This window comes from Antennarius striatus, chromosome 10, assembly GCF_040054535.1.
Source record: "Antennarius striatus isolate MH-2024 chromosome 10, ASM4005453v1, whole genome shotgun sequence".
In the NCBI taxonomy this organism is placed as follows: Eukaryota; Metazoa; Chordata; class Actinopteri; order Lophiiformes; family Antennariidae; genus Antennarius; species Antennarius striatus.
In genome coordinates, this window is record NC_090785.1 from 8,710,249 (window position 1) to 8,731,038 (window position 20,790).

A 20,790-nucleotide genomic window follows, 5' to 3' on the forward strand; every position below is an offset into this window, starting at 1 on the left:
GACGCTGACTGAACTGATAGAACACACCAAACTTACTACATACCACAAAACAATTTCTCTTGAAAACATAAATTCTTCTGTCAACAGAATGTTAATACTCAAATGTTTTAAAAAATTAGTTAAAATGTTTAATTTTCCTATCAAGTGAAATACCCCACATTTACTGCTCCAGCCTCTCAAATGTAAACATTTACCTGTTTATTTTTTTTCGATAGTAAAGTGACTACAGTGCGCCCTCACGCATTTGCGCTTCAACGCTCGCGACTTCACCTCATTGGAGTTTCGGTAGGCAGTCACGTGATACAATACGCACATTCTATTAGCTGATGGCATCTGGAAGTGCGCTCTGTTCCATGAGTCTCTGACTTCCTTGAGACACAAAAGTGCTTCAAACAGTTGATAAGAGTGTGGGAAAAGGTAATACAGATAGAAGGTGATTTAATATCAGTATGGGGACAGTCATAAACGTTTAAATTACTGTAAATAATAATATAAATGGAAGGCATTACCCGCGAGGAACGAGGGCGCACTGTAGTACGAATTGTATCTTGGACAAATCAAGCATTTGCAGAGCCAAAGGGCAGCGACGCTACAGGCCAATGGCTGGCTGTTGGCAAATGTCTGGTCATATTGCATCACTTGTCGGAGGCTTTTCAATACACTAAGCTTTTTGACTTATTGGTGAAAGAATTATCATCATTGGTTCTTCCAGCTACAAGTAAATGAGTGTATGAGAGGAGAGATTGAAGTAAAAACTGATGAAATGATTTAATTCAAAAGGGATTTCTCAAAGGGCTCTTCTCATTTATATGGTAAAACTGCACGCCTGCGACTCTAAGCTGTGCTTTTTTTCCAGGGACTCAACAGTCACTTCCTCCACTGTTTATTAGAGGTCGATCCACCATCAATAAAAGGTGGATAATGGAGTCCATTATTGTACAGGATTAACGGTTGATTGGGAATGAGCGTCTGCATTGACGCTTGACTGGGATAAAATATAAGCATCAAGGAGATTTGCAGAGCAGCAACAGAGATTTTTGGCGTAAATGTGTCAAACAGTGTCCCCTCAGTGGACCTCATCCCTGTATGCTGGATATAACATGGATATTGTTATGACGGAAAAATCCATATCTGTCATAAAAGAGGTTGTGCTCTTCAAATGTTCAGCTGTTAGTATATTGGGCTGATGGTTTAATGCATAAATATTTGATAATCTATGCAAGAGGCGGATATCATTGTATCACAGCTGTCTAAGTGTAAAGTAAGTTCTCAGGGATCGCTCTCTCTCCATCAGCATAGTGTTATTCATAAAACTCTCTTAGTGTTATCATCTGTAAGATGTTCTGTTACGCTCGTCCGTGGTGCAGACACTCATCCACACACTTCTGGTCTTAAGAGGCATCGCAGCGTAGAGCTTTTTGATGCCCTGCCATTGCTGCACAGCTACTCGTCTCCTGTTTAATTACTGCATGTGGAGTATAGTCTGTTAATGTGTGGCAGAGATGACGGAAATCCAAGACAGCATACAACCCATGTTTGGGGTGCTAACTCATAAAAGCTTCACTGATTGCGGTGCATATTTCTGTTCACTTTAAAGCTGTCATGATGTCATTCCGTAAACATTGAATTGAGTGATTGAGAGGGGTTTCCTAGAGTGATTCACTAACATATTATTATAATATTTCAGCTCATTGTACTGGTTTTACGTCCCCTAACAGTTATGTTTCACTCTCATTAGCGTTCTTATCCACATCAGGCAGATGTTTTTAAAATCTACTGCTGTCTACCTTTGCAGCACCAAATAGTAGACACACACAGCATGTAGCTGGAGAATATCGTGAAGTATTTAGCTGCAAATGGACGACATATTTCTCTCAGCAGTTGGTGGAGAGCAGCTAACAGAGAATGAGGATAAAACTGTTTGTCGGATAGACAAAACACATGATTCCATAGTTATGTTACTGAATATTTTTATAAAAGCACTATCATGCCAGATGTCAGAGTCATGTCAGAGTTAAGTTGACAACAAGTGCTGCCTCAAAAAATCAGTTGGTGCACCTAAAATTGTCTGTTTTACTTTTAATTTAAACATATTCATGAACACTTGTCTTGTGGCCTTTATTTATTGAAAGCTATGAAGTCACAAAAATTCATGAATAGACAAAAACAATTAAATCTACTTTCTGCTTGTAACACCAAAATACACTAAACTTAAAATAATTGAAACATGTAAATGGCAGTGTATAAACAAGGTCATGTGAAACCGTCATTATAAAACCTTTGTTATGTCACAAAATGTTTAAACAAAAAGTGTTTCTAGACTGAAGCTGTGACTTTTTTTTCATTCTGACTTTTTCTTCATTTTTTCATTCCTCCACTGTCCACTGTCTCATCTTCATGCTTCAAGTCCTTCTTTAATAAGAAGAAACTTTTTATAACAGTTTTTAGGTGCCAGACATTTATCCTGCTGCCCTAATGGGGAAATCCTGCATCATCTGCGTATTTAGGCTTCAAAAATTCCTTTTCACATGATACTCCTACAACAATGTCTGACAAGATAGGTTAGGGTGTAGGGTCCACAAAAAAGGTTTCATACATTTGATGCGTCTCTCAGTTTTGGTTTTGAAATGAGCAGAGAAATGTTCAATCTTTCTGCCTAAATGATTCCCGTCCTTGGAGGTTTAGATTATAGTAAAGAGCTCCTGCTTTTGTTTGTAGTCTGTGGGTTGTTAGTATGGTGTGTGTGTGTGTGTGTGTGTGTGTGTGTGTGCGTGCGTGCGTGCGTGCGTGCATGCGTGCGTGCGTGTGTGTTTGACAGATATGGTGTTATAGGTGGGTTGAGGTTGAATTTATTTTCTATCGTACATATAAATGCACAAATGAGACTAAAATAATTATTTTTATGTCCACAACAAATATTGACAGATGGTATTGATTGATCTTGCACCACATGTGAGGTCTGGTCCAATCACAGCAGCACTACATTAATCTGTTGCTACAGGACAACATCATTGATTCGTAAATAGCTTTAAAGAGTCTCGAGGATCATGTCGTGTCATCATGCTGTGTGTAATCTGTGTAAGCACCTAAGAGGCGACAAAGACGAGATGGGACTTACAGCTGAAAGTCCTACCTCACTTCTTTATATTACCTTGAAATCCACAGTGACAGTGTAGTATACCTCTCTTTATTGTTGAAATTCAATGTAGCTCACCCAGTAGTCATATTAAGCATCAAACTGAAGCCAAAATTATATTGATGAAGATAATTTAGACAAGATATTTCTACTTTATTAGTATTATTTATATTTATCAAAATGTTATCCTTAAATAGATTTTAAATGTTATCATTGTTAAATGAACAGACATATTGGTCTACACATCGGAAAAAAAAGTATAGTGAATATACTTTTGTTTGTCAAATGGTTTCAGTAATACACGGCAGTAGGTCAGTGCGCTAAGTCTTGGGCTGGGCAAAAATATACTATCACAAGAGTGGACAAACACTCTTGATTTAATCTTTAATTTAATCTGTAATTTAATCTTTAATATTGGTAATTTCTATTTTAGTGGAAATATTTCGAAACCATCGAATGACAACAAACAGTGTTAATATGTACAATTAAAAGGCCCACCCAAAATTACTTTGGCTTACTTTGGCAATCTGGAATTCTGGCACCATGTCAGGTGTATTAGTGTCCATCTTAATATATAATGAGTCATGAAACTGCAACTGTGAATTGTAAAAGAGATCAATCTGCTCTGGCACACAAGGGGACTGCTGATTGAGAGACTTGAAACGACACGACTGCATCAGCTCGAATGGGTCGGTGCATTACAGCACTGAAAACAATAGGAAGTACATTATTGTCCAGGTTATTTGGCGTCGATTTGCTCTGGCCGCTTTGATGGTGGAAAATTAGAAGTGTGCAGCTCATGCTGTGACACTTTCAAGAGGATATTATTATTTCTGGTATCTACTGCAAACAGATGCTGATAAATACATGTGGGAATTACAGAGATAAAGAAATCTGTGTTTCTATTTTTGTTGCAAACAGAATCTGCCAAATTAATCATTTTAAACACTGTTGATTGAGTTCATTTGCCAAACTGTAAATATACTGTAGACTAACTTTCCGCGTAGTGGTTGCATCTCTCAAAGATTCATGGGAACTGTAACTCCCAACTGCATTTCACTGAAAAATTCATGGATCCACCCCTTTATCTGGATGCCATCCAAAATTCTAGGCTTCCATTTTGGCACATGTCTCCGTTTTCCATCAAATGTTATGAATCCAGTAGGTAATCTATGCCCAGTTGACCAAAATGCTGCAAAACTGTGAAAGACATTGCAGCTCTAAGCTTGCGGAAAGAGTGATAGAAAATTACATTTTAACGTGCACTGCAAAACAATAAATTTTATGTTTGTGCTGCTGAAGCATTCATGTGAGAATAATTTAAAATTGGACAATGGAGAGAACTTAGTTGGTGACCTGATGCCTCCTCTGACAGCCTTGTCAGCTTTTGACAAAAGTGCTGCTTGTAATAATATTTGGTCAGGTACCTTAGAGGCTAACAGTCTAGCAGTGCCGAGCAAATTATCCTCAGCAGTTAGGATACAAGTTTACTTTTCAAACCACGACTTTATATTTAATGACTAACACCCACAAGATTATTTTACAAGTGTCTCAGGCTTTCCTGCCCAATTATACATTTAAAAATAATTTGCATGCAGCATTCGAACCAGTGACAGCAGTTCCTTTATGGCTTCCCAGGAGTGTAGTTAAAATCAAACATTAAATGCCATCAGTGTTCTGTGTACAGTGCCGGTTATAAGAGAAGGAGTTGTTTACTGATCACTAAGTGCATGTAATCTGTAGCTGGTTTTGGACCCATTGAATTTTTACCCACTTCTGCAGCTTTTCTTTACAGCTAACTGGATAGAAATAAATAATGAAGTCAAAGAAATGAGTACAGTCTCCTGTGGGTTAAACATTACTGTATGAAACATGAAAAACATGGTCTGCCCCCCACATACCCTGCTCACAACAAGAAGAAAGCATAGAACAGGTTTAACTCCCCTGATAGCTGAAGATCCCTTGATAGTCAACATATCTACGACTAAAGTTTCCTGTCATTAAATGACAAACGCACTGCTTTCACTCTCATACTGTCTTTTTGACCTAAAAATTCATCCAAGGAAGTTAGTGTCAGGAAACAGCAGTTAATGAATAGTAGGTATACAGGCTCAGGGCATCGGTTATACAGAAGATGTCACAGCCCCAAACAGAGATAAGGTAGGACAATATATGTCTATACACACACACACACACAAACACACACACACACACACACACACGCAACATTCACCGATACGTATCAGTATTCAAGTTTCATCTGTAGCTGCAGGATTGAGCCCCCAGGCTCTTGCTGTGCCCAGCCAACTTTTCTCTGGTGTTGGCAGGTTTTGTTTAATGGCTTAATGGATGGATGAAATTTTCAAAACGATTCTACCATCCAAAACAGTAAATCAAACAGTCCACTCCACTGAATGTTCAGCTGGGTGTGGCACAGTTCATGCACACCATTGCTCTCACCATTTGCACCAGCTTTAAAAAAGGAATAATTCTGTGTCCACAAAGGTTAGGTTTAATTTCAGTGACCCATATCTGAGGTCATGCATCCATGCTCCTCGTAATATTGAAAATGAAGTTACATGAACTTGTTGAATTTGTTGGACCTTTCAGAAACTTTGTACCGTGGATGATGAACAATAGTCACACAAGTCTGAATATGATCACGCTTGATATGACACAAATATGTAAATAATCTAGCACGGTAAATACCAATATTAGTTCCAGCTATGACAGCAGTTTTACAACTACAACATAAAATTAAACAACACTCTTTGTAATTAGCATGAGAAAAATTAAAGACTTACCAAAGACTAATGGGATGCCAGTGTTGATGGTTTTTAGCACGGAAGAAAAAAGGTGTCATTATCGCATTTATCCCATTATTGTATTTACCATGTAACACCATGGTAAAAAAAATTCTTGTCTCTTGCTGTCTGCAGATGTGATCCATACAGTGGGACCGATTGCACAAGGAGGAGTTGGAGAGAAGGAAAAGAAGGCCTTGAGATCATGCTACAGCAACAGTCTGAAAGAAGCCACTAAAAACACTACACGTTCAGTGGTGAGGACAAAAAGACAAGGTCAAGATTTAGGCTAGGACAAACAGGAGTGGAGACGAAGCAGTGGAAAGAAAAGCTGTAGAGATAAGAGTAAAAGAAGTAATAAGGAAAGAATGAGTGGTGGTTGTGAGAATAATGGAGAAACCCATGCCTAAGAAAGCAATTTATCACACAAAGATTTTTCAAAGGAAGCAAAATTCAAACTGAGATAGATGGAGAGAGGGGAACAGGTGCTGCTGTTACCGATGCTGAGTTCTAAGGTTTTTATGAAACACACCAGGCAGGTGGTTTCACAACTGAACGAGGTGTTAGAGTCAAAGAAATGCACCAAACCAAAATGACAATAAAGTCAGAAGCAGACAGAAGAAAACAAGCTCATGATGCTCGTGTCAAGGTCAGAGTTTTCTATTCATTCAGCTCGAGTAGTAACGTAGTAGAAATTTTATTGTCAACAGTAATTTGTCTTCACTTATTTCCTGTTTTTTTTCCCTGCATTTGTGTGCTTTTACCCTTAAAGTAATGTGATATAAAGGTTTTTAATGTATGGTTTCAGCCAATAGTCAAGTCTAATTTTATTTTTGCCCCAAATTCAAAAATCTTCATCTAAAGGATTTTTTTGAAAATGAAAAAAACTTCAATTAATTAATATTAGAGTTGTTTCGAGGGCCTTCCGTGTGTTTGGTTGGCACAGAATGAATTTGACTTTTGTTACCAGTCAGGTATTTATTGCTGTTTACACAGGATGGTCAACTGAACTTTAAATCTTGATGTGTTCTCAGTAACCTGCTGTTAAAAGCAACCTTACTGTTGTTATTAGTTTATTTTCATTTAGTTTAATGAGCAACTTACAGCCGGAGGAGTCATGACTGCTCTCGCCTTTAGTTGCCAGCTCTGCAATCTGGTAAAACAAACAGATCGGGAGACACAGAGAGCATCTTGGCATCTGCTCGCGCTGCAGTATTCGACAGCAGGCTGAGATTCTGCCAGATTTGATTAACTTTGAAGTTCCCTGACTTTTTTCCTCAGCCAGTGGTGTGGCATAAGGCTGGCTGCCATGGATCTGAATTACTTAATGTTACTATCTATAGATTTTATTTCAAAATAAATATATATGTATATATACGCTGAGGTTTTTCAGCATAAAACATTGACTATATTTGCATTGACTAATTATTGCTCTTTTGCTGGAGTAGTTCACCTCCCAGCGTTTGGAATTATTTTGTTAGTAAAAATTATTCAAAGGAAACAAAAAATTCATAGGACACAATACATACATGTTATTGTTATTTAATTTCATAAAATTGCTGTTTCTGCATTTTATTGACTTACTGCCATTGCAAAGATTTTACATGAATTATTTTGCCTTTTACTAAAGGACAGTTTGTCTTTTTTCTGCCTCTTTGAAAAAGTTGTTGGTCTCTGTAATTGTTCCAGTGAGCTGTCCTGGCAGCTTGCCTAACTTTCTAATTCAATTTTCATGTAAAAAAGAAAAAAAACAAAAACAAAGAGAAAATCCTTGTTCTATTTATAAATCTCTCCAGTATTCAGCTGAAAGTATTAGACAGCTTTTCAGAGACAAAGAACCTCTTTATGTTGTACTGAACTGTTCACATTTGAGACACAGTCACAAAATGTTCAATTAATATATGTACAACGACAAAATCTTTACTCAGTGGACATCACTGGCAATGAAATTGTTGTGTCATAGGCTCCCTCATGTTGTGCTTAAGAAGTAGGAATAAATAGATAAATAAAACTAAGCAAAAAGGTATAGATCTAATATTTTTATTCATACAATATGCACAAAAGTCAAATAAAATAAAGTATCTGTATCAGCCGGTCCTGGTCAGCCACCAATTAGGACATAGAAAAGGAACTACTACTGAAACAAGAGACAAACACATGGACTGAGAACAACAGATCATTGCATTGAACGCCATCAGCATGAACCGAACTGACCATTGTTCCCACTGCTGGTCTGCATAGTGATCATCAAGAAGAGAGGCTACAAACATAGTGACCATCAGCCACCTCCTGTACATGGATGTCATTAAGATATATGCTTAGAATGAACGGGACATCGATTCACTGGCACTGATCAATCAATCAAGTTTTACTTATATAGCGCTTAATCATGGCAACAGACATTTCAAAGCGCTTTAACAAACAGAAAAACCCAACTGAGCCCTGCAGAGCAAGTGTAAGTGACAGCAGCGGGAAAAAACTCCCTCGATGAGGAAGAAACTCCGTGCAGGACCCAGACTCTTTTGGGCGGCCATCTGCCTTGACTGATGACAAGATGTGAAAACTGTTCCACAAACAGTCCAGCACCCTGAGACTCTGAGCCATATAGGATTTAATGAACTTTATTAATCCCTGAGTGGTGGGCAGCCATGTTGTGGGGTTCAGTGCCTTTCCCAAGGAGCCTTCCCATACTACAGCAGTGCTCAGGAGGTGAATGCTCCACACATTTTGGTACACTTTGGTCCATTTTGGTCCAAGCCAAGTCCTTGTGGACAATTGAGATCATGAGATCCATTAACATACCCGTGGGTGGACTGTCCCGGACAGCAAGAGACAAAAAGTGATGAGGAAGAAGAAGTGGCATTGTGTAAGACCATGGGATATGCTACCAGCAGATAGGGGACGTCATCAAGAAACTGTACAGGTGGCTGGACTGAAGGATGATGGCAGTACATGAAGATCCCTAAGCACCAGATCCATAGAGACCGCAGTCTACCACAGCAGACAGGACCCACAGCGCAGGCTGTGCACAGATGCCCCTGAGACACCTACTCATAGTAGCATGCAGTACGATTCTAGCTGGGATGGCATACACTCAGAGGCATTACCAAGTGTCTGGGAAAGTGTACACAAGCATCTGTGCTGAGTATTAGTCCCGAGGGGAGGCACCATCAAAAGTGGTGGAGAACAACAAAGCCAAGATCCTGTGGGACTTCAGGTTCCAGAATGACAAGCAGCTGCTGGCTACTCTACCAGACATACTGGTTGACAAGGCACAGAGGAAGGCACTCGTGATAGATGTGACAATCCCAGCTGACAGGAACATCAGGAAGAAGGAACATGAAGGGATAGAGAAATACCAGGGGCTGAAGGAACAGCTGGAATAGATGTGGAGGGTGAAAACCATAGTGGTCCCAGTGGCCACAGGAGCATTAGGCCCTGTCAACATCTCTGTCCAGAGATGTGCAGTCATATCAACAACTAAGATACTAGAAAATCTTCCCCATGGGGTGAGGAGGATATTTATTATTATAAGAATATAATCTCTCCAATGTAAACTGATGGAGCTGCTTCAGACCTCTAAAATGAAGGACGAGCTACAGTTTGGTGTTTAAATAAATGTGACAGAAAAAAAAGTCTTCTGTGTAAAGTAGTGAGAAGATATCTTCAATCGAGACACAATTTGTGTGCAATGGTGTGTTCGTGTGTGTGTTTGTGTGTGTGTGTGTGTGTGTGTGTGTGTGTGTGTGTGTGTGTGTGTGTGTGTGTGTGTGTGTGTGTGTGTGTTTGCATGTCAGAGAGCATGCTTGTTTGTGAGGAATGAAAGATGTCTGTTAAATGATCAACAACAGCCAGTAAACACACTGTTTGTCGTCTTTTCCTTGCAGGCTTTTCCTTGCATCTCAACTGGGATTTATGGTCAGTGACTTGTTTCTATGCGTGTCATGTTGTTTCCATGTGTTGTGTGGCGTGCCTCGTATCTTCAAATTTTATAAGTGTTTACATCTCACTGCTCTAAGCTCTAAACCCAAACTAATGGTTACAGAATGAGAGAGGAAAACATCCACTGTCATACCACGACAGCAGCCTGTGTCTGTGTCTGTGTCTGTGTTTGTACGCTCTTCCATCGCCTGCTCCCAGTATTAGTCTTCCTGTTTAACCAGAGTGCTGAGCCACTCGGACCAATTTCATTTGTCACATTATCTCCTGCCGCCCAGAGGTGGTTCTCAGATTAAGGTCTTGGATTAAGACCAGCAGATTAAGATAGATTAGGCTGTAGATTGTGTCAGCCTGACTGTAATCCCTCTTCACATTGGCAGGAGAGGGAGTTAAGAATAGTGCTTACACAGTCCCTGGGGTGGGTTTGAGTGTGAGGGCAGGCTGGTGACTCTCCTCTGTTGCTAGATAGAGGAAAGGGCTCACTGAGTGATCTGTATCTTTTTCCCAACTACCTGTTTCATCTGAAACCATTTTAATGAGGATGGATTAACAGTATTGTCAGTTGTCTTCCATGTCGCTTTAAAAATCAGGTTAAATCAGGAAGCTGGTATCTGTCAGTGTAGCAGCCAATGAGAGGAATGGAAATAATGTTGTCAGTTTATATATGTGTTTATATATATATATATATATATATATATATATAATTTATTTATTTTTACTCAGATCACAGATTTTTGCCTTCCAAATCCACTTGAGAACATGTTGTGATCATAAATATTTATTGGGTTCACAGTAAGGCATAGAAAAGCATAAACAGCTGAATTTTACTCACACGTGTGAGTCAGTAAAGACAACCAAAAAAATCATCTACAGTTAGGAGCAGATGCATCTAGTTAAGTATTACTTCTTTTAAATATATTTTTAAGCTGCTGATCGTTATTCTACAGTCATCATATTAAAAATTCCCCAAGCATAGCCTTAGCAACGTGATTCGTGCTTTAGCTGCCAACGTGTGGGTATTTTAAGCATTCTTTAAATAATATTATAAAACCCATACATTCGCTGGTGGCTGTTGTTCTCCTGAGTGCAGCAACTACCACATACTTTTGGTCAGAAGTGGACTTTTTACCGGCTTCACATACATTCGTTAGATTCTTCCACCCTAAAAAAGTCATGAGCAGTGGATGATTATGAAAGGAACGTTGTCTTTCTCTCTGTCCTTCTTGCAGCCAACAGGTGTGTTTGTTGTGTCTCGCGGGAATAAGCGAGTTGGGATGAGAGGATATATGAGACACACCGGACGTATAGTGTTAGAACAGTGTAGACAGCGACCTTACACACACAACTTTGTTGCCGCACCTGCTATCACAAATTGTGTGTTTATTTTTTTGCTGCCTCTGTGATCATGCAGGATATCCACCTGAGCAGGCTGTGCATGAAGCGTTGGCAGCTGTGAGGGAGTATCTGGATGATCATCATGACAAGGTTCGTGTGTGTGTGTCTGTGTGTGTGTGTGCGTGCATGCGTGCGTGTGAGTGTGCGTGTGCGTGCGTGTGTGTGTGATTGGTAATTTCTCCCTACCATTTCCTCAAGGTATTCTTCCTTTCACAGCTGTTGTTTTTGTTTTCAGGTGGGAAAGAGGAGAGGGGTGTACAGAGAAAACACAACAGCACACTACGACATGCACACAATCATTCACGTATTCAAACACACACTCCTGAGGTCCTGCTATCATGCTCATGGCCAAGTCTGTGTTTTAATTGGCTCCTTGCGGGACTAAAACCAACTAACACAAACATGCACACATGCACACACATGCACTCTCTCTCCTGAGAAAAGGCAAATACAAAAATGATGGAATAGATGACTGGAGGCGACGGCCAAGGGGGTGGGGGCAGGAGTAATGGTGGGAGCAAAAAGGAAACTTTCCAATCTGTAGTTTACATGCTCTGAACTGTCCTTTTTCTTCCCCTCTAAATACTCTGCTGTTTGACCTCCCAGAGAGGGTGTTGACAATGTTATTGTTAGCATCGGAGTCTCCAGAGTCTTTGTGGCAATACCGGCTGATTTATGCCATCAGCAGCAGCAAGTTCAACAAACCAATATTAAATGTCACCTGCCTCCCAATAGAGGACAACAGTCAAGAGGTTTTAAAGGGCTGAACATAAGAGATGTTACTTTACATTCTTCCCAGTAACAGTTTGCCTTTTTTCTTAAAGAAGATGAGGGTTTTATAGTGAAAACATCTGGCAGTTTATTTGCATACATATAATTGTCAGCTGAGGATATTGGGTTCATTCTTTAACTGAACCTCCTTCAGTTTATTTTATGTGTGTGATCTGTTTTCATTTCAGCTCAGTGTGAGGGTCTTTTTTGTGATGTGCTGCCACTCGTTTAAATTTTATTCTCGTGTTTTATTTGAGGTTTTAATCAGCCATGGTTTTAAGTCATCTTTCCTACTTTAGTCCCTTTTTATACCTATTTTATTCCTTGCTGGCGTCTTTTACATACATAGCTGCAAAATTTATCTTTACATTTATCTACGTTGATTTTTGTAGGGTTCCATCCATCTTTATTATTGTTATTATTATTATTGTTATCAATATTATTATTATTATTATTAATAGTGACATAAAATAATATAATATATTTTTCTTATTCTGTTGTATTCTTTCCTATTTATATATATAGTCATTAAGTTGTTATGTTTAGTGTACCTGACTATGTTGCCCATAATAACCTAATTTTCCATTTGAAATATTTTATATCTGATGTGTATTTTTCCCATCTTTCTACCTTTTATTTGATTATAAATACATATTTGAATTATATGTTTGCTTTTGATTGACAGCCCAAAGTGAGAGAGATGAATGATGCTAACAATCTCTATGCCTCTTTTCTTTTATTTATTCTGAGCAAATCCACAGCAGCACCACTCTAGTGCCTGATTTTAGACGGCATCAACATTCCACAGGCAAAAGAAGTGTAACATGTAATGCAGCAGCAACTTTTTCCAATGTAGTAATTTATATATCCCTTCAACAGCACTTTCAAATTACTCACCAAAACCATTCATTTACGGTCTCTGTTAGATGGCGGTTGATTTCTGATCCAATTTGAACACTTTTTTTTTTTCCTTTCACTTAACTTTGCTCCTATTTGGATTTGATTTTTGTAAACAAACAGTTATGGGTCACAAATGAACATTCATTCATTTAGCTTTGTTTATTTGTGCATGTAATGTGTTAAAGTAGAAAATAGAGTGACATAAGAAGAAAGAAAGCACACGTTGGTTGTAAAATATCTGAATAGCTAATAAAGACATCTAATTTCGACGTAGAAGGAAATTCCAAATACATCCCAAATATTTTTTGTAAAATTCAAATAAGATCCTGTATGAAACCTTCTGGATGAGTATTTTTGGCTGCTTGATGAGTTTCATTCCAAATTATATATTGTTTGTTTAGCTGCTAAACCAGTAAAGTACCAATGACAGCACCTTTCTGCCAAAACAGGACAAAGTAGTTGGTAAATTAATTGCCAATTTCAGGGCGATCCTCTGTGATGCTACTAAAATGAAACCTGTTTTGGAAACTTACTACAATTCGTATGAACATGGCTTATATTTGATTCATTAATGACACACAAAAATTAACACACCTGTCCTGTTCTACATTCTCTTTATGCTAATGTTGATTGGGTGTTGTTACTCCCTCCTCATAAATGACTCCCCGCTTTTGGGAACTGAGGCTCCATCAATTTTGAATCATAAAATTGCCCTTGTAATGTTAAATCACAAAAGTTTCAACAGGTATTTAACACAAAAAAGATTTATAGAAAACTCTATCATGAGTACACTGTGTTAAAATGTGAAATTATTAAATGGAGGTGTACAACTTTGTGTAGTCCATTATGTGATTTAAATTTTTAGTGCCCATGAATTCTCCACAGCAGGCCATCGAGGTAAAAACCCATAAAAGATGGAAAAATAATAATTGCTTCACACATTATCTGTTTCAAAAAAGGAACACTTAGCAGCTCAGTGTTTCTCTTTAACCAGGCAGTAGTCACAGCCCATTGGTTTTTTTTAAATTAGGTTTAGAGCTCCCAAGGTCTTTTTTTAAACTAGTATGAAACATAATTGCTTTAGTACATTTGTAAAAAGAAAAAAAAAACTGATCATAACTATTTGGTTTCATTTGAAAAGGGTTGCAAAATGGCACAAGTTGAGGCAATTCAGACAGAGTTTACAGATTCTGAACTTGTGGAAGGTAGTTACTTACGCCACATTTCCATATTGTCACAGCCTCAGTTCAAATCCTAGAGAGTGACAGACTGCACAAATGTCTGTGTTTGAAAGCAATCAAACTTTAACTTCCACATCAGACACAAAGTGACATCCAGTCTTGCTATAAATTACTCTGCCTTGCCCAAAACAGAAAAATCAAAATTATTGTTGAGGCATGAGGCTGGTACTGTTGTTTAGTGGAGTGTAATAAGAAGCAGGTGGATCTAATATCCCTGGAAGCTTATTTTTACTACAGTAACGTACATATATATATATATATATATATATATATATATATATATATATATATATATATATATATATAAATATAATGGACTACAGAGCCAGGATCTAAAGAAACTAAGAGCACAGCATTAAGCTTTTTTATTGATGTAAAATCTCTGTACTCACTGGGGCCCCTGTCTGTATATTGTTTGAGTTTTACTGTCTGTGGCTGAGTCTGGATTGATTTGAATGTTTTTGCACATACCAATGAGAAAAGCTTAAGGCTTTCTCTCACACACACACGCACGCATGCACGCACGCACGCGCACACACACACAGACTTCATTGATAAAATGCATTGCCAAAACTCTTATATTAACCCACAAACAACAAGAGAATCTCTCTCTCTCTCTCTCTCTCACTCTCTCTCTCTCTCTCTCTCGCTCTCTCTCTCGCTCTCTCTCTCTCTCTCGCTCTCTCTCTCTCTCTCTCTCTCTCTCTCTACCCCCTTTATTTGTAGCCCTCTTTCCTCAACATGTACTGTAATAAATGGTGTATTGGGGCAATATCACAATAGGCAGCTAACAGAGGACTAATGGACTGATCCATTAGCGGCTTCTTCTAACACACTGCCAACACACCGTTTCATTGTCCTCCCTGCTATTAATGGTTTCACAGCTATTGAATGCAGTCATAATGTGGGACAGGATACATTTGTCTGTGTCTGCTTGTCTCAGCTGGACAGAGTCATCTTCTGTGTGTTCCTGCCGACGGATAAGAAGCTGTACCTGCAGAATCTCCCACTCTACTTCCCTGCCGGTGAGCATCTCTCTCTCTCTCGCTCTGTGATGAAAGCTCAGCTCAACGGTTTTATTTCACACACAAAATAAACAAATAGAGACACACAATTGTCTGATTGATCCACTCTTTCACATGATAACGGCGCCACTGGTTTTATACATATACTAGTCTCTTGTAGATCACTTGTTGCCAACTAATTGGAAAAGGAACATCCAAGTCTGAAAAAATAAAAGCAATAGTGATTTCTTTAAAACTCATATAAACAGAAATAAATAATAAATACCCCTGTTAGCTCATTCATACAGCGGCTTCACATTAATCCAACATGACACATGTTGTTCGGACCATTTTTGATGCAGTCAATCCATATTTCCAAGAATATGACCTTCATTACTTGTTTGACTCACCCTGTTTGTTAGTCATCAACACTTTCTTTCCTCATTTTTATGTCTGTCTGTTTAGCTTGACCAATGACAACAGCTTATCTTTCAGGTAACTAGCACGGTGTGAACTACTACCACCAATTTGCTTTATCAAAACAATAACCAAATTAATCAGTTTGCACAACTCTATGGGGTGGTACAGTCAGGTGTTTTCTAGTATTTTATATTCTGTTTTTGCTACTGAGTGAAACTCAGAATATTCATGAAGTATAATTTTATACTGTCTTTAAACTGGGGCCCATTGAATAGAATAGAAGATAAGGAATTTATCTCATTCCGTTATATTAATATTTTAGACGGTTGTAACTCATTTAGAATCAGGGCTGAGGATGGTCAGCCTTAACCCCGACATGAAATATAAATGATGTGTGAAGTGCTCATAAAGGCAAACCCTGACATTTCCTCTATCGAGTACTTTTCATATTTTGGTTATTAATTGACTGTATTTGAACTTCAGTTAAATAAAAATGACTTTTTGTCTTCCTTCCATTCCTAATGAGCTCTGCTGACCTTTAGTTAGCTAGTTTAGAAACTGTCACTATTATGATGTGAAAACCTCCACTTGCAAAGGTGAGAAGGTTCTGGTTTACTTTGTTTTTTTTAAACTGCCATCTTTCAAGCCTTCAGGGTCCCTCGGTCAGTCAGCAGGCCCTGTCCGACCTGCTTTTCAAATTTAACTGGAAAGAAAGTCATTTACCATCAGCTCAGATTGATGGGTGTGTTTAAATTAAGTTTAGTAAATACGTAAATTTTATGTTGGCTCGAGCTGTGACTTGATGACTTCGCCCATTTGTTTTGATTGCACTCTTGATGGATAGTGTTATAATGCCAAGCAGGCTGGGCTCCTAAGCATGATCAGTCATTCACTCAATTATTCAAATTAAGCATTGGTATTACAACTGCAGCCTTAACCTCTAATGTCTTGCTTTACCACAGCTATAAATCAAACTCACTTCTAGCTTCCATAACATTGTGAGATTTTTTTTTCAACAATCTGATGTTTTTTGTAGTGAGATTTTTTTTCCCTTTGATTTGTACACAACTACTGCAAAAATTATGAGCAAAAAACAAAACTATCAAGAGACACTGTAAATGTTAACCTTGTGAATTAGTTGTTTTTATGAACTTACAACCTTACAAATCTATTGGAATCCACTGACTGAAATCATTTACATGTCTCTTCTTTTGGGAGTTATGAGTCACAAAAACTGATAATATTTTCACTGAGAAGAAGAACCAAAGATTTACCACAACAAACAGACCTCCACACACTAAACTTTCAAGAGACCCTTGGCAACATCAACTATAGAAAACTATCTTAGAGAGCTCGAAGACTATTATATCTAATGTTAACTGAAAGATGAAATGTCATGGTGGAGACAATAAAACTAACCCAGAAGAGAAAAGCCTCAAGGAATGGAATCTGTCATTCAGTATAACTTCACGTGCATGCTGTTCACATTTCAAAGACATTCTATCTGTAATGAATGACATTTAATGTTTTTATGTGTGCTGAAAAACAAGAGTTGGGGTTAGAAATCAGAAAACGAACTGAGACGTTGAAGCATTGTACATTTGTTGCCCTGACAGATAAAGAGCTAAAGAGGAGAAAAGTACAAATGAGGACAAGCCAACTAAAATAAGAGCAGAAGCCAATCAACTTTGCACCCGTCTTTCACATAAGCTTTAAACTCAGACAAAGTCTTCATTTTCATTACTTCTTCCAGACAGAGCTGAGCAGCAGCAGCCTTTTCCAAGAGGAATTTCTCTCTCATATCAATGCAACCCTGAGGGAAAATCAATTACCAAATAATGGGATCTTAAACTGTTATACGTCTGTGCTTCTCTACGCTTGGAATAAAATCCCAAATTGCTATTGTAGGGAGTGTTTTGGAGATTTCTTTTAAAACAATGATAAGTAAGCAGACGTCTAACTGTATAGACTGAAATAGAATATAGCATCTAGTTGTAAGTATGAGCTTAAAAACAATGTTGGCATTATTGAGATTGTTATTATTTTCAATAAATCCCATGCAGATGCAAGAACCAATGGTTAGTTGACAGGCTGACAGGTATAGTATGTGTGTCAGTGAGGTGTAGACATGATTTGTTGATGAATGGAAATGCTCATCGAAGATTACTTAAGCCCAACATTGTATTTTATTAACATTCACTTGAGATCTTCATCTGTTCTTTACCACTCAAAGAATTCCCGGTGTACTGTTTTCTCCTGTATTTGCACAAGGACCACAGTGTCCTGTTAATAATTACATCATTACAAAGATATATTTTGAAAATATATGCCTTCTGTCCCCAGCACGATAGGAGTAAGTCACTCAGTATTGATAGATGAACCATTGCATTGTAGGTTTTGGTTTTGTCATGCTTTGTTGACTAAAAGTTGAAGCATGGGACACAACGTTTCGGTCAAGAAAAGAACTGTTATTTCCCCTATACACACGATGAAAAAGTGTGACTTTCATAATAGGGCCCCTTTAATCAGTTTGAGCTGCAATAGCTGCTGTCTGAAAGCCTATTCGCTGAGCGCTAGTTTTTACAATGATGCACTTGAACGCCCCATCATGTGAAGAGCGGATGCAATGCGCTGCTGACGTGTTGATGCTCGGAGATGATGACAGCAGACACGGAGAACTCTCGTTCTCAGTTTTGTGTGTGTTTTATGGACACTGTGTAAGTTCATTGCTACAGTTACATATGTATAATCGAGATTTTTCAGTGTATGTGTGTTAACCTTAAGTAGTTTCTATGTGTGGGCCTGTGTGACTAGTTGCTCAAAATAAAGCTGATAAAAGGATCCTCTGGCTGGAATCTATCCTTAGTGTCCGCATCCCTAATTGAACCCTGTCCATATTCTACAGCTGCTATCTTTCTCCACTAATGGATGTGTAGCAGATTCTTTGCAGCATTTAGTATGTTGTTGCAATGCTTTACTGTTAGATTAACTGGAACTGCCTGTGTGACAGAGCTGCTGCAGTCAGCTCTCCAACCCACCACTTTAAACCCTTATGCATCTCCAACACCTGTCGTGCGTGTGTGTGTGTGTGTGTCTGTATGTTTTGTGTGTGCATGTGCTAAAAGTGTGTAGTGACTAATGCTATCAGATCTTTCTGAAGCTACCAAAAGCAAAAGCTTCAACATGACCACTATAAAATGCTACGTTTCCTTGTTTAACAAGTTTTGCCTGTTTTTTTTCTTGCAGCTCCCATAGATTCCACCGTCAAGAGTAAACTGTGAGTTGATTGGTTAGATTTGGCTGCTGTGGATGCACACATGGAAGCTCAGCATCCAGACTGCTTCTCTTCATCATCCATCTTGAACACCATCTTTAGTAACAAGATGAGTCCTAAATTAATAAATGCAATTTTCTTTAAATTCTGCTCTTTGTCTTGTGCAAATTTTGAACAGTTGAGTTTAAGCGAGGTGGCATGATGAAGGTGTGAAATTATATTCATTTCTCCTAGTGATAAATTATCTGTGAACCTTGAATGGCACTGTTTATTATATCTGATCAGCAGCGTCAAGCTTAGGACACTTTATGAATTATTTGTTATTTGAATAAAGCAATTTCAGTGTGTATGAATGCATGTGAGACAGTGACAAGGTTTATTAAAATGAATCACGCAGGCATATGGTGTTCATGAATTGATTATTTCTCTGCTTGCAATACAAGCCAGTGTGTTATGGTGTCATGAGGGAACACAGAAATATTTTCTTATTAGTTTTCTTCCAGTTGCTGTCAGGGAGATAGAATAAAAAAATCAAAACAGCTGCCTCTGAAGTTTAATGATTTGAAACATTAAAAGGATCCTTTTTTTCACTTATTCGTATCATTATCAAGTAAAGTATAACAGTGATAGAAAATGATACATTTATGTCTATATGCTGGTTCCTGCTGAGCATCAGATTGATTCAAATACTCTGAATACATTTGCCATCAATATTCAGTTTTTCACCTTCATAACTCCATTTTTATTTTACAACCATCACACCTAATCCTTCCCCCTTTTTTATGTCTTTTATGTCATGCTGTCCAGATCCCATATACCCTGTATGTCTGTCTGTCTGTCTGTCAGAACGCACCATATGTGTGCTTACAGATCATGCTTGTTTCTGCAGTGCATTTGCATTGGTAGTTGACTGTGTTGCTGGATGTAGCTGTCACATGTCAGTGGGACTCAGGCGGTGATTTATGTGAAGCGAATTGAGTGTTTAGTGAGCCGCCGTCCCGCCCCACAACTGTAATCTGCCAACAACCATCATTAACGATTCCAAACAATCTTCCACAGCAGCGTCAACGCACGGGGGACAAAGGAAGGAGAGGGGTAGATGTGGAAAAAAAAATTACAAAGAATATCAAGAGGAAATTGGGAGAAAGATTCTTTTTTTTTTTTTTTCTATAAAAGCTTCATCTGTCACAAAGGGGATTGTCTTTTCCTCTCCTGAGCTCTTTGATTCCCTCTGTGTCTGGGCCTGTTTCTTCTCCTTCTCTTCATCTGTATTCCTCCCTGTTCCACTCCACAGGATGGTGGAAAAAAACAAACAGATGGGAGGCACAGAGACAGAAGAAGGATGTATGAGTTTGAAAATAGAGAGGGAGGAAAAAGGTGAAGGGATGAGAGGATGCATAGCCAGCGGGAGGATGGAAAGATGGAGAGAGAAAAGTGGTGGAGTGCCTGATGAACTCATCTAAGGGCGCTCTGGGTTTTTTAATAAGCAACAGACTGTGAAGCTACGCTCAGACCAGTCACTCTGAGTAATGAGAGAGACAGACAGGAAGAGAGAATGAAAAGACATGGAGACTCATTATCCTCTGATTTTCATCACTGTCCCCATTCGTAATCTTTCTGTCTCTCTCTCTCTCTCTCTCTCTCTCTCTCTCTCTCTCTCTCTCTGTCTCTCTCTCTCTCTATCTCTCTCCCTCTCTCTCTCTCTCTCTCTGTCTCTCTCTCTCTGTCTCTCTCTCTCTCTCTCTCTCTCTCTCTCTCTCTCTCTCTCTGTCTCTCTCTCTCTCTCTCTGTCTCTCTCACTCTCTGTCTGTCTGTCTCTCTCTCTCTGTCTGGGACTCAAATGTTCCACAGCTCTGTTTGAGATGACAGATGAAGACCAATTATACTAACTGTTAACTTGAAGGCT

The 20,790-nt window shown here is 38.6% G+C and overlaps 1 protein-coding gene across 2 annotated transcripts in view; it reads left to right on the forward strand.

The window, feature by feature from the left end:
- macrod1 (mono-ADP ribosylhydrolase 1) overlaps positions 1-19,409 on the forward strand; it is a 113,267-nt gene extending 93,858 nt beyond the window's left edge. The window contains exons 6-11 of one of the 2 annotated variants that reach the window (XM_068326485.1): positions 6,076-6,197; positions 9,828-9,858; positions 11,291-11,364; positions 15,130-15,211; positions 15,656-15,685; positions 18,857-19,409. In XM_068326485.1, the coding sequence (XP_068182586.1) occupies positions 6,076-6,197; positions 9,828-9,858; positions 11,291-11,364; positions 15,130-15,211; positions 15,656-15,660 (314 nt within the window). In that variant the 3' untranslated portion in view covers positions 15,661-15,685; positions 18,857-19,409. The remainder of the gene's footprint in view (positions 1-6,075; positions 6,198-9,827; positions 9,859-11,290; positions 11,365-15,129; positions 15,212-15,655; positions 15,686-18,856) is intronic. The other variant, XM_068326484.1, reaches the window with a different exon arrangement.
- The last annotated feature ends 1,381 nt before the right edge of the window (positions 19,410-20,790 follow it).